Genomic DNA, 15,126 nt, shown 5'->3' on the forward strand with positions numbered 1-15,126 from the left:
ATTTCTTTTGAGAAACTTGTATTTATTACCTTGGCAATGAACCACCTAGCAAGGAACAAACTGTTTCGTGACAGAAAAGATGAGACATGCTGCACTGGTTGAGGCAAAACCAATGCCACTCATCTTCCCTATGTCATCCTCTAACCCCCAAAGTCTGTGTTTAACAAGGCTGTGTTTCCATGAGACACTCATTTCTCCAGCAGAGAGAGGATGAAAGGTTATGCTGTACCTTCACCCAAGGGCCCCTAAGTGAAAGCTTCTTCAACACACAGGTATGTAGTGGTTGAAGTGCAGGGAGTAGCCAGTGCGTGGGTTTAATCCTGAGGCTCCTCAGGCTTGCCAGCTCAGCAAAATATGAGGAGAACAAGACTGTAGGTAGGGCAGAAATCAGGGATTATGCAAAATGTAATCACCCTCCTCTGCAGCTGGCACTGATTGAGGTGGTATTTGGTTTTGGTCTGCCTCTTCACCTTTTACCATCATAGCAGTACCCAAGTGCCTTACAAGCGAGAAAGCATTTATCCTCTCTCAGCTCTCCCGTGAGTGCTATTTGTCCTCTGTTAGGGATTGGGGACCAAGATACTGATTTATGTGAAGAGTTTGGAAACTGGTGGGGCTGTTAGATCTTGGACCTGAAGAGTAAGACAGAAAGCCATGGTACCTAACAACCAGTTTTGTTAGAGACTTTAACTTATTTTACTTCTGGAGCTCCTGGGAGCTTCGCAAATACATTGAAGTAGGAGGGATCTGTCACAGTTCTGATGCTAGTGAGGTTTGAAATGCAAGATCTGACTTCCCTCCTGGGAGTGTGTTTCTTGTGTTTCTTTGTTGCTTTCTTGTACAGAAAGATCACAAATCCCAGTTTAATAGAGGTGTACAGTTTTCCAGATAGGATCAATGTGTGAAGAAATAGTTTCTTGGAGCCAGAAATCTCTTTTTCCTTGCCCTCCCCTTATTCCCCTCAATTTCCTTCACCACAACTGCAGAGGTTTCTTTTCCTCTTTCTTTTTATTTTTTTTTAACTTCAAAATGTGGGACTGAAGATATAGCACTAAAACCAGCCTAAAACACTCAGTGCTCTAATGTGTCAGTTGATGTTCTGTACTAACTACTGAAAGCCATATGCTTGTGAGAGGACAAAAAAATACAGTCCATCTGAAATCTTTCCTTCAACAGTCTGGTGGGGAAGAATGAGCTGGAGAGAGGGAGTTTGCTTCCCTTTAGATCAGAGTGATGTGAAGACACATCTTCAAGTTGGGTTTTTTATCATTTATATTCTTTTACTTTGCTACAAGATGCCCTGAAAAACAGTGACCTCACCCCTCCTTGACTTCAGTCTGAACTAATCTGATTTATCCATCCCAGCCGAAGCACAGGACACGGTTGCATAAATCATTCATCAAGTATTTTTGAACAATAAACAAATGCACAAGAAACTGTTCATGAGCAATTCTCAGAAGGAGCTTCTTCTTTTTTTTTGCTGAAAACAACTCAGGGATCTCTGTGGAAATGTTCTTAGAAGCAGAGTCTCACGCAAGAAGTCTTGTCTTTATTGTTAGTGATCTGGCAGGAGAGGACCAGTGAATTGAACCTTCCACTTGGGGGGTCAGGAGCATGCAGTGAGGACATGCAGTCTGAGGAAATGTCTTTGAATCAGTCTTGGGATGAGGCTCCAGCTCAGATACAAGTGTGTAGGATCAAAATATATTGGCTCAGCTGGCCTCTCCCTGCCAATACCAAGTTACCCCATTGTCTGTGTAGATTTCAGTGGTTTTCCCAGTGTTTTCCTCACTTTCGTGACATCTCTTAGAAAGTATTCCAATAGGTTCCACTGCTGTGAAGTCTGCCTTGCTCTATTGGCTATGATTTCCTGGTTAATATTGTTGTTCTCTCTGAGATACCCTACTGTCCAGCTCAAAGTGCTGGCTCGGTTGTCGCCTCCACCTTTACAAAAAACACGTGGTGGTTTTCAGCCAGCCTCTCTCAGGCTTTGTTTACCTACATGGCACAGAATTACCCCTTTCAGAGTTGTTTTTTAAGGCTCACTCAAGTCAGTTCCTGCAGGCTCACAAAATATTTTTCTTGCTTGTTCTTGGCTTGCTTCCAAACTGTCAATAACTTTCTAGGAACACGATGCCTGGGACTTATGGCTGTTCTGCATGCTATGAATGGCCAATGATGGTAGGGGCAAAGAAAGGTCTTTGGCTGATGTCATGAGAGAAAAAAAAAGACATATTTCTCTGGGAAGTCTCAGGCTCTGCCTGTACCAGATGGTGGTCTATAAAGACAGAGAAGAGAGAAGTTGGGCAAGGCTCATAGCTAACCAACCAGATCTGAGTACAGAAGTTGGTTTTATAGCAGTTTGCAATATGTATTCTCCATATCAGGTAGTGTACCAGGAGCAATACCCTAGTCTGCAATCACATCATGGAAATTACATTCTTATCTGTGGTAGCATACCCATCCCACAGCTTTACCAGACATATTGAGTGGTCTGTGAGGTGGGGCTGGCTGGAGGTCTTTGTTGCTCCACATAACAGAAACTGAAGAGTGGAGAACTTCCCATGATGACTCAGAGGTGAAAGATCTAGGGCAGAGCCACTGCTACTCATCTCCCCCCTGGAAATTCCCTGATCTTTCTGAATGCAGAGAAAAGGCTGTTGCTATAGAAACCAGTGGGGAAAATGTACATTATAACACGTTTTATATATTTTTTCCAAGGAGATCTTTAATCTGAGCCTGCCCCTATGCAATTTTAGAGAAACAGTAATGCTAATAAGATGTCTAAGAGTAATAGTGATTTCAAATCAAATCAAATAATCATCACTTCAAAAACACCTCTGCCTGTAACGTTCTGCCCCAGCCAAGACACTGGGACAGGGGTTGCAAGGCAGCCTGCAATGTGGTACATGACAGGAGAGTAAATATAAGGCAGTCAAAAGTATATGCGAGGTGGGGGGAGGGCCCTACACACAAGCAAGTGGTGGAGGAGGACAAAAATGCTTAGGAAATTGTCTGCAGATTTGACTTGTTGATCGAGAATGATAAAACAAAGGTGAAAGGTACCTTTTGTAACACAAACTCTATACTATCTTTTACTTCTTTACCCACCCAATCTCCTATTGCCATCCTGCCTTTGTGAGCCCCCTTCAGAAGCTCTTTTCTGATGCCCTTTAAAAAATTATCCCATCATTTCTTACTTGCCTTTCAGATAATAACAAGCCATTAGGCCTCTGAGCCAATCAGACCTATGAGCCCTGGAGTCTCAAGGTGGCAATGCTCTTTGTGAGGCTGCACTATGAAAGCCTCTCTTTCTGCATCAGCCTGGCCTGGTGGTAGCAGTTCTCTTGGGGATCCTTCAGAACAGAAGCCTAATTTAGTCCTGTGGATGTCAAAACAGGCTTTTGCTCTGCTCTTCCCACCCTCAATTTATTTTTTACTTAATTCACCATGACCACTATTTCCTTCCTGATTTGTACTGACCCTGTGGCTTAATTAGATTTTTGTAATTATTTATAGTAGCCCCTGTAATGTGTTGACTTGTAATTTCTTCAGGACAAGGACTTTCTCACTGTGTAGAACAATGTTCAAAATAAATCTGAGCCCTGTCTTGTTCCAGAGCTGTGACTGATCCTCAGGAAGGTGTATGTCCCTGCTTGTTGTCCTGAAAGTACATGAAAAACATCAGTGAGGCTAATTGATAGGTTTAACATACAGAAATGTAGGACATGGCATCTATTGGAATAAAGCACCTTCATTACACCAGGTAAGAGAAAGTAAGGGCACATCTACTCTCAGCGTCTTTGCCAGACAACCCCCTTCCTCCAGACTTGCCCTTAGTCCTGTGTATTGTCATAACTTCTGGGGTTACAGTAAGTTCATTGTGGTCCCCCTGAATCCCAAGGGAGAGAGAAAACCCTTTCATGTCTCTTCTCATTTTTCCTGAGGTCTGGATGTAGGTCTGCTCTTTGCTTCTTTCAGGATCTTGCAGAGTCTTCTCACATCTTACAGCGTTCCCCATCAAGCCCTTCCCAGATCTGTCTCACAGCTTCAGTGGTCAGCAGGGAAGAAACAATTCCCTTTTCCTTCTCCTGTCTTGCCTGATGTCTCCTGGCAGGCAGGTAGCCTTGCTCACTGTTTTCCAGTCCAGCCCTTTCCACAGAACAGAATGGCTGCTAACTGTGAATAAACAGCTGATACATACTGTCTGGTTTAGGGGCTGTAAGCACTTCTAGAGGCCAAATAATATGTGAATATTAGTAGAATGACTGTAATGATAAAATAAAAACAAAAAGAAAAAATAATATCCCCAGGAGCACGATAATCTAACTTCCAAAGCAATTACCATCAGTAACAAAATGCAGAGAGAAGACTAGGATTGCTTTAATAAGATTACTTGCTTATTGCCATTTGTTTCTGTGGGTGACAGTAATCCTGCTTCACCTTCATTCCCAGCCATTTTCTTAGATGCTTCTCGCTCTGAGCATTGGCAGGTTAAGCTGGACTGTGAATCTGAGGCTCATACAATCCAGCACACTTCTGTGAACACCTTTTCCTTTGTCTTCAGCTTCCCCTACTCTTACAGCATTGTCACTGGCAAAGTTGTTTTTCTGTGCCTTGTTGCTTCTTGTCCACGGTGGAAAAGGCAGGAATGGGAAAACATGGAAGGATGAGGAAAGCTGGTGTCTTAGGAAGGGTGGAATGACAGTAAGGAAAAGAATTGTAAGAAGGTTAGTGTAGTAAGACAAAGGCAGTAGACTGATGATTATGAAAGGTCTATGAAAATTCATCTTTATCCAGCAGGCCAAGAAGAGGGGGCACAGGCTCAGAAAGGCAGCACATGGCATATAGTGCAAAGAGCTCTCCTTTAGCTTCCTGGAGCCCCTTCACCCAGCCAATGGCCAGTGGCATGAGTCCCAGACCCTGATCAGAATACATTCAGTAGTCATGCACTTCAGTGGAGAATCTGCAGAGAGGTGAACATGTGCTCAGTGGGACCAACGCAGCTGATGAGATGAAGCAAATGGTAAGATGGAGAGACTGCTGAGAGCAACAGTGATGTCTCTGCAGAGACCACATTAAATCACACTACAGACAAGAATGTTTGCTCTGTGCTCAGAGGACAGAGTTGTTGTTCTGTTGTGTTTGAGGCAGCATGGGGAAGAGGAACTGTCTGCTTTTGCTTATGAGGTTTCTATATATAAGATAATATTCAAAAAAGCTAGGTAGAGGTAGGTAGATTAGATACATAGATTAGATGATAGATAGAAAGACAGACAGATAAATAGAACTGTGTATAAACAGACATGGTTCTGTTCCAAGCAGACAACTGTGCAGTCCTTGGTGCCTGGGGGTCATAAAAGGCTCTTCCAGAACTTAGTAGATACCTCATCAGGGTTCTCAACCTACAACTTACTTGCTTAGCTGCAACTACACCACAAAATTTTTTTTCCTGTTATTTCTGGAGAAAGTGAAAACAATCAGGACACAGATAATAAATAAACCAGGTTTAATCATAAACCATGTACATATTTCTAGATAGGGAGGGGGATGTAGTCTGAAAGGTGCCTGCTCTGGCAACAGGAGTAAAAGAACAGTGTGTTTTACCAGTCAATATACAGTACCAATGAAAGATGGAACTGATAAATGAATATGGGATTTTGAGTCCCAGAGGCTAATTTTTACAGACAACCATCATTCTTAGTTTCCTGTCAAATTATAGTATAAGCTAGCACACAGCTCTGCCCAGGACACAGCAAGGCAGATACAACCACGAACAGAATTTGAGGGGAAGGGGGACATGAGATACATGAAGACTCTTCTGAGGTATATATAACACAGATACTGTTGTGTAATCTAGGGGACATGCTTTGCCCACAGTTATGTGATACACATCTCAGTCTGCTCAGCAAGGGGCAAGCTCACATCTGAGAGAATATATTGAGCTTTGGGGGAATACAGGAGCACATCAAACAGCAAAACCAGAAGCAGAACAGGGAAAGAGCTGAAGACAAGGAAGCCTGGACTAGGCTGAGAAAGGGGAGAGCTGAATGGACAGCCCCAGATCTATCTGTCCAGCCATTTCAGCCCTGTTTGGAGAGCCAGCACAAAGCTTCTGTTCTGAAGAACTTCTGCAGTGCAAAGGTTTCTGTCAAGAAAATCTTTAACAGACAACAGGGAAAACTATGAACAAAATGACTGAAGGCATGTTGACAGGAGAACTGATGGAGCTGGCCCTATGTCTTTTTGGTTCTTAATTTTAAAGGAAAACTCAGCCTTGTCTGAGCCTACATATAAATCTGGTCAGCCTTGGCTGACCCAGACAGAGGAAAGGAACCATTGTCCCAGTGGCCAGCAAGACAAAGGGTGGCATTTGTACTACAGTATTCAGTGTGACTGCTTTGAGAAACAATATCACACGAGGCTTGCAAAGCAGTCAAATGTATTAGCTTTTGGCAGAACAATTTCACTCTCAATCAATGCACATATTACATAATTATACAATTTAAAACCACCTTTCACTGCTAGAAAGTAGACACTGTTTTGATATCAATCACACTTGTCATCTTTGCTAAGAACCCACCCCCCAACAATAAAAAAACACCCAAATCCCAAATAAAATCTATAATACAAAACAACATTCATGCTAAGGAGAAATTATAACCATCCCAGCAAACAAAAAAAAATAATCAAGGTCTTCTTGATGCAGGTCCTCTCAGAAGTGAGTTAGAGTCATGTGTCCATGTATAGTCCACTCCCAATCTGGGAAACCTCAGTTAAGACTGCTCCCTTTGAAATGCAAGTCTCATTTTGTTATAAGTAGTGCTCCACACATGCATGCACACAGACACACGGATGTAACCTCCTCTCAGCAGAGCTGCATGCTGGGCAGCTGTCAATGCCTTCTGTACATTTTTGACCTTCCTTGATAAGGATGCCTTTACTCCTCAGGTCGTTAAACAAGGGGAAAGAAGAGGAACCACATTACAAAGACAGAAATGCACTCATAGCTCAGGGATATGATTTTCCCCAGTCATTTACAAGGACAATATTATTTATATTCATGAGTCAGCAGAAACCACAAGAATAGTTGTCCTTTCTCAATGAACCCCACGAGCCCATTCCGTGCTTCCCAGATGACTTTTCTTTAAGGCACTGCATGTGGAGGATGACTTCAGATAGAAGTGTGAGCCCCCTTCACTGGATCGTGCATTTTTCCCTCTCTCTAGACTGGCCTTCCCTGAGAACTTTTGATTTGATGTACTTCAGGTCACTGTTGACACTTGGCCGACGAGCAAAGGGGGAGATCATGCCGTAGGCATCCATGTCCTTGACGCGCCGCATCCGGAAGGATTTCTGTTGGAAAGTGTCACCATACTGGATGGAGATTTTCCTGTGGAGGGAAGGGCTCATTTCGTGAGGTAGCTTGGCCATGCTGAAGAGGACATAGAACATCTCATCCACATTGGTGTTCTTCTTGGCTGAAACTTCAAAGTAAGCGCAGTTTTCATCACTGGAGACCAGGTCCTCACCCTCGTCTGAGCGTACCTTGCGGAAGACTTCACTGTGGTCATTTTTATTGCCACAGATCACCATAGGGAGGTCAGCAGATTCCTTGGTCTTGTTCTTCAGGCAGGATTTGACCTCAAGGATCTGTTTCTGGAGCCTCTTGACTTCATCAAAAGATTCTCTGTTGTCCAGGCTGAACACCAGAATGAAAACATCCCCTGCAATTAAAAAAAGATACTGTAAAGCCTTGCTGGTCACAGCCTGTGTCAGAGGAGCTAATGTTAAAAAAATCAATAGGTTTATTTGCCATCTCCTCCCCATAGTTTTAGTTTGGTCCTTTTGAATCTATTCACTCAGCTATACTTTACCTCCACTCCTGATAATTCAACTTCCCACGCCTTTCTGTAGTGCCATGGAAAAGACTTGGCAATGACGTTGAATTGTGCTCCGAGGTTGTGCTGGACTTAAAAGTTAAGGCCCATTTTACTCTCATTTGTAAACCTGTTTCTGTCTCAGCTCTGCTGCTTTTCTTTTCTTTTGTCTTCCTTGCATTAATATCTCTGTGCAAAACACAGCCTGTTCTCACCCCAGGAAGAGTGGAGAGCCACTCAGCCTTGGCCTTTTGGTTACACAATACAAAAAACAACACCTCAACTGAAGCTTTACAGTTAGTCAGTCCTCAACACCTAAGTCAGGAAGGAGAGGTTTCCCATTGTGCAGTGCTCTGCTGTCATGTAATTTGCTCAATAGAATCTGATCATGGGAAAAAAAAAGACATACAAAAATGACACAGATCCCCTGGCATTTCCTTTTGACATTTCCTGACTTACAATTCCTTTTGCAAATATAAAATAACAAATCATTGCCCATTACATGACATCCATGTGGAACGTGCTAAGAGTTCTTCCAAGGACAAAAGCTCACATCCACATCTAAGAAACTGGCCCTAGGACCTTGCTAAACGTGGATGCCAGCCTAGTCAGATGTGAATGTCACGTTTCACTGGCTAGCTAGAAGGTTACATAGCAAATACAGGAAGTAAGTTGGTGGTGAATTGTGGCTGAATATATCTCCATTTCCACAACTGAAGGTTACATCTTAGCTCACAACAGGAACAGCTTGACAAGGAGAATGTACAAGATGAGCCCACCATTTCCTTTCCCCCCCCTTTGATAAATGATAGACTAAGAAGAAAGGGCAAAAGTAGAACTATCCTTGGAATATTAAACCAGGGGCATCAGGCTGGAAATGTTAGGGGGAAAAAAAAATCTTGAATATTTTCTCATTTGGAATTCCCTTCCTGTGCCTTTTACATTTGTTTGTCACTGCTTGGGTCTCGCAACAACATTATTCTTTTGTCTCTTGATGCGTTTCATGCCTGTGAGATTTTATTCAGCCATTTATTTGTGACTGCGATAAAAAGTACGGAGCGGGAAGGGAAGGTAGGAGGGAAATAGACTACAGAGAAATCTCAATTTCAGACTTTCACCCAGTGGACTTCTTTGCAGCTAATATGCTTCCAATAGTGCCTGGAGCATCCTAGCCAGGGAATATCTCCCTAGAGAAGTGCATCTTGCCACAAAATCGAGCAATTTTGTTAGCTGCCTCCCGAGAAATAGTCATCTCCAGGCTACGGTTTCCAGGCTAACGTCTGTTCTTATGATCACTGTTCCCCACCTGCAGACTTCCCCCCAGTTTCTCACCTGTCAGGATAGAAAGCCTCCTCATAGCAGGAAAAGGATGATTCCCAGAGGTGTCGAGGATGTCCAGCTGATACATGTCTCCCCTGATGTTGTAGACCTTGCGATGAAAATCCTCGATGGTGGGCGTGTACTGGTCCTCGAAGCGGCCGTTGAGGAAACGGGAGACGATGGAGCTTTTGCCCACTCTGGAGGCTCCCAGCACTACCATGCGGTATGAGTTCTTGGCTGGCACATTCAGGTTGCAGTTCCCACCAGACATAGTCTTCATCATTGCTTGATCCTGAAAGAGGAAATAGCAGAGCTGGGGGAAAGACCAGAAACTAGAGGGACAATGGAGCAAGGCAGCTCAGAGCACAAGCTCGTGGTAAGGGAGTGTAGCCCTGGTTAACAGACGAGCGATCCATGCAGAAATATTTTAGTTGGAAATGCTTCCCTTTTTCAGTCTCATGTTGTTGATATTATTGTGGTTTTGTTTTCATTGATTTTAAAGTCCTATAAAAATGAAGGCCTAAGGACTGAAAACAGGATGGGCTTGGATTGTAATTTGCTGTTTTATTTAACATTGAGGGCTCAGTTTATTGGCTGTGCTCGACTTAGACACTTAGTTCCTTTCCGCCATCTGCGTCACTTGGATATTACCAGATTTGTTCAGCAGAGCTTGGTTCTCATTTAGATACATAAACACAGAGGTCAGATTTCCCAACGTATTGCACCCGCTGTAGCTACCAGTAGGGCCTAGATTACTTCATTTGATTTCCCAAATAACACAGATTTTCTGAGATTAGCCAAAAGTCAGACAGAAGCAAGAATCATGATTGACATCAGCAGAAGCTAGACATCTCAGCAGCTTTAAATAGCTGGTCCCATACAGCCTTCCTTGCTGATTCAGGGAGTTTGGGCCACACAACAGCCTTCACTGGCCTTTTTAGAAACCAGATTTTAATCTTGCTTTTTGGGCTGGTGGTGTGGGAACTTTCTCTGTCAACAAACTATCAGGATTACAATAGATGGAATGGCAGGAACGCAGATTTGGTAGGAGTTTCAGTCTATACACACACATGGATATCACAGTCGTTTGTGGGTGCTAAGTACAAGATGAAGGACGGCCACCTTAAATAGCTACTAGGCAAGATTTCCACCCTCTGACAACTAAAATCAATCTTACAACCCTGGAGATCACATTTTGACATAGCACTTGGGTGCAGAAAACTTTGATGGAAAACAAAGAGTGTTGCTCAGCCATTTTTCTTGTGCCAGTTCAAGTGAATCGTGTGCGGAGAGGAAAAATCTAACCCCTGTATGAGGGAAGTTAATTGTTAAAGCAAAGAAGGCACATCTTTGACAGAGTTTATTTTGGTTACTAGGATCTCATTAAAGAATAATCAGGTTCCCACTGTGCTCTTTATTTAACTTAGGTGTTGTTTATTTCATATTACAATGCAAGTACTTTATGTACACTGAAAGACCATGTCTGGGTCCAGATCTGGATTCCTATCTTTCCCTCAAGAGAATTTTATCTCTCACTCCTTCGAGTGAATTTTATCTCCCAAGTTTTTATGCTGCTGACATTTATCTCAGTCAAAAGCTTGAAATCTTTTCCTTTGTTTAACATATGCTAAGCACCAAAGCAGCTCTGAAGATATGGCCACTGCTAAATAAAGGAGTCCCTGGAATTCTGATACAGCATCATTAGAAGCACCATGATATAGCCCAAGACAACAGCAAAACATTACTATTTATTATTCCTGCATTTGCTGCATGCCAACAGCACATTCAGCCCTATCTAAAGCACACAATAAAATGCAATGCTTTCCTCAAGAATATCTCAAGCTCTGAATTATATTCAGTGGGCAGGACAGTGAGCTGTTAGAGCCAGAGAGAAATGCCAGAACATAAATTTGGATGGACATACACATGCAGAGTATTGGGTACTGTTGGGACTGCTGTGGTGGGAATGACAGCAAGAAGCACACCTGCTATTTGAACAGGACTTTGTGTCTTATTTAGAATAGGACCAATCTCCAACAGTGCAGAAACACCAAATGCAATCTCTAATCCAACATTGCCATGTATCCTGCATCAGCCCTTTCTCACGTACCTAGTCAATACTGTCTTGCATCCACAGGCAGACAAAATGTGACAGAGCTGCTTTGGGATGTTTGCTTTCACCCTTTCAGGATTTATTTAACTGACAGAGAAAACCAAGGAAATAGATTTTATGAGAAAAACTACAAACTTCTCTGCAGCCCAGGTTCAGTATTTAGAAATGAGTCAGCCCTTCGGACTGGGATGGACCAGTGTCACTACATGAGGACTGGTTCATACCTGCTGAAGGTCAATTTTGTACAGCTTGGTGCAGCAGCATTTGAAAGTGAGTGCAGTTAAGCTTTTCAAGCAAATGCCTTCTATGTCCTGTACAGAATGTGCATGCTGGGGGACTTGGCCAGCAGCTTTACAAGTCAGACTCCTGGGGATTGCATGGCTGACTGACAGGTAACTACTGAGATGCTAGTGATTAGAGAAACTCCCATCATACAGCAAAGGAGGTGGACTGTGGCACTGCAGCTGCTTGGAAGGTGATTTTTGCACCTTTAGGCATGTTTCTCCTCCACCTTGAAATGAATTCCACTACTCTGGACCTCAATGCACTGAACAGTTTGGAGAAGGAATTGCCACCACAACTTCCCACAGATAGGGAGAGTAAAGAACAGGGAAGATGAGTGACATCCTGAGGTCAAACAAATGGAAAGTATGAATGGACTCTGGGACTCCTACCTTTCAAACCCCTCACCTTTCCTCATTCCTGCATCTCTGGTCCTTAAATCATACTGCCTCCATCCCATCAAGGGAAAAATCCTATGTGCAGATGCATGCTTATTTAAGGATGCTTTGCCTCAAGGTCAGAGGCGTGATAAAGAGGAAGAGGAGGTTTGAGGATATGAAGATTTTAATGTATTAGATAGTTGTTCCATGATGTTCTTGTTCCACCTGTCAAGGCATTGATTCAAGAGGACTTTTGTGTTCTCCTGACTGCATTTCATTTCACATGAAGTCAAAAGATGCTTTTCAGTACTGTGATTTATAGAGTTGCTACCCATCTCATCACCTCTGCTGTAAATCTGACTCAGAGCGTGCCATTGAACCAGGAGCTTACATTTGTGTTTCCTGCTCTTTATTCTTATCCCCTGTCTCCAGTTTTTCTCTAGTTCAATATAACCTGTCTTATTTCCCCCTCAGAAAAGGAATGAAACTTCAGCTTTCACACCCAGGGGTGTGGGGGAGCACAGGGACTCATACATTGAAAAAGATTAAAGACACAAGAAAGGAAACAGAGAGAGACCACATGTTCATGTACTAAATAAAGCAAAATCAATCAGAAGAGAATGAGGAGACAACCAACCTCCAGCTGGCTATAATCTACATCTTTTCCTCCCAGTTTATTAAATGCTTAAGCATAGATGAATTCCCCATGGTACCTTCTGCTTTATGCACCAACTTGATGCTAGAAACTTTACATTAGTACAGCACAGGGATCTAAAACTGCCATACAAATGTAGGCAATGAGTGCTATCTTCACTTAATAAAGGGAAAGGCTCCTACGCCCAGAGAGAGCTGAAACAGCTGCCCAAACTCAACATTAAACCTCATTTCTTTTAACTCTTTGTGTTATCTTATACCTAACCACCACTGCTTGTTTCATAGATAGACATTGGAGTGAATGTCAATGCACCTGCTTTTGCATGCTCTTGAAGCGTGCGTGTTAGAATTGCAGTGAGGTGCTGACAGATTTGATCCTGAGTATCTGGAGAGAGATTCCTAAGGAAGGCATTCTTCATTCAGCCTTCCTAGACATCTTACACTTTAGTTTTCCATCCTCACAACTGAGAGTATCCTTCATACCACTCCCCATCCATGAACAGACATATGAACTGCCTCTCTTGCACTTTGCAGTCTTCATCTACTGTTTGTGTCTCTGTCTGTCATCCCAAGGTAATTCACTACATCCAGCTAAAAGGGACACAGGCAAACACAAACTGTACTGTACATAACAGACCTGCCATTTTTAAATCACTGCTAGGATCCCCACAGTTTTCATGCACACCAAAATCTCTCCTGTGGGATGTTTGTTTCATCCCAAACGCCATGCTGCTGTCTTACCTCTCTGTCCTTGGAGGAGCAGTCCTGGGTCTTGATGTCGTCTGTTGAAGCTGATAATTTCAATCGGAGGTGGCTGCTGCTGCTGTAAAGGGCTGTTGTTTTGTGGATCCCACGTTGCTTGCTCTGGGCTCAGTGCTTCACCAGTATTTCCTGGGAACTTAAGAGGATTGGGAAGGACTGCAGGGCTCCAGAGGGTGTTCCCCCATGGATGGTAAGTACTGGATCAAGCTGAAGAAAGGTCTCAGAACCAGCGACAGCTTTTCCCTTTGGAGAGATGAGCTCTTCCGCTCACAGCCTCAGCTGGAAAGAAGCAGAGGCAGAATCTCTCCCACTCCCACTAGCTTCTCTTGCAAGTTGCACTTGGCAGGGGGAGGGGGTCTCTGGAGCGACACCTAGTCGTGCAGAGTCCGGGGTGCATCCGGCTGGCCCACCCTGCCTCTACTCCGCCTCAGCCCCTGTGGGGACAAATCAGTGAAGTTCTCTGTGATGAACCTACACTTTCCTGGGTCTTGCCTGGCACAGGCTTCCAAAAGCTTCTTTTCTTCTGGTCTGAGATCTGCTTTAAAATACTCTAAGACAGAAGGGTCTTTTCCTTACATTTGTCAGTCAAGTATTTCTTCTTCCCTCCCTGCCTTTCTCGCTCTCACAACTACTGGCAAATTGCAGATTTTCCTTCTGTAGGACTCACAGATAATTGGCTCAACTCCTCCCTTGAAGTCAGTGTCAGACAGAGGGAAGGAGGGCTGCTGAGGGGGTGGGATTTTCTGCCTATTGGAAAAAAAAATCTTTTCTTTTTTTTTTCCCCACTAAAGAGAAAGTTCCTAGGCATTGCAGACTGCACATTCCCTGTCTTTCCACCAGAGACCTCTATGTATGTATGTATGTATGTGTGAAGAATGAGCTTGTGTATGTGTGTGAGAGACACAAAGACTTCACTTACTTTGCCAGCTATGGATTCATAAGCTCTCCCTGAAGGATCTATACTTCCATGACCATCGTTTTTTGCTAGATAGAACCAGACTGATTCACCTTCCCAAAGGGGGCTTTCCTTTAATTATTCTGCAGTATGGAATACTTTCTCTTGTTCCCTCAAACTCACAGATGATGTATTAGGTTTCCTGCTTGATTTGCTTTGTTGTCCCTTCATTAATATTTACATAAATGAAAAATTAAATCATACCTGGGTAATAAAAATGGAAATAAAAAAGTCAAGCTGAAAGTGTGGGGGACCAAGGGTTGGGTTAAAAAAAAGAAACACAAATCAAAATTAGGGTGTATTCAAGGAGTTTGTTCAACTCCAAGTGAAAAAAAAATAATCATGCTTGCAGTTTATGTCACTGTATTGACTATTTTTTCCTCCTTTTTGAGCTGAAATAATGATTTAGATCTACAAGTCTATTGTACATTATTTTTTTTACCTCGTCTGTTTCATCTCCAGATCCCCACAACAACTCCTGCAGTTTTTGAGGAATTCCTGAGATGCTTTGCTTTTCCTCATTTTTCTCCTCCAAGCATGAGGAGGTTTCTGTAGTCAAATTCAGAATAATGCTTCCCTCCTGTGTTCCTGGCATTGCAGAGCAGCCACCAGCAGCTGTCAGCAGCTCTTGAGAAGGGTGCCAAGGCTGATGCAAGCACATGATCCGACACACCTGTACATCTCTCTGTGCCAACAGACTTTGAAGGCCCCAACAGAGGCTATGAGATGGGTCCTGCTGTAACCATCTGCGAGAGGCAGCATCTCCCACTAAGGTCAGAC

General features: G+C 43.2%; 1 protein-coding gene across 1 annotated transcript; it reads right to left on the bottom strand.

Annotated features, from left to right (window-relative positions):
* Window positions 1-5,527: 5,527 nt before the first annotated feature.
* RASD2 (RASD family member 2) lies at window positions 5,528-14,101 on the bottom strand. Its single transcript, XM_009902532.2, has 3 exons — window positions 13,371-14,101; window positions 9,213-9,492; window positions 5,528-7,727 (listed from the first exon to the last, which is right to left on the bottom strand). Exons 2-3 carry the CDS (start codon window positions 9,481-9,483, stop codon window positions 7,198-7,200), a joined length of 801 nt encoding a protein of 266 aa, XP_009900834.1. The 5' UTR covers window positions 9,484-9,492; window positions 13,371-14,101; the 3' UTR covers window positions 5,528-7,197.
* Between the last annotated feature and the right edge of the window lie 1,025 nt (window positions 14,102-15,126).

Source organism: Dryobates pubescens, chromosome 15, assembly GCF_014839835.1.
Source record: "Dryobates pubescens isolate bDryPub1 chromosome 15, bDryPub1.pri, whole genome shotgun sequence".
Taxonomy (NCBI): Eukaryota; Metazoa; Chordata; class Aves; order Piciformes; family Picidae; genus Dryobates; species Dryobates pubescens.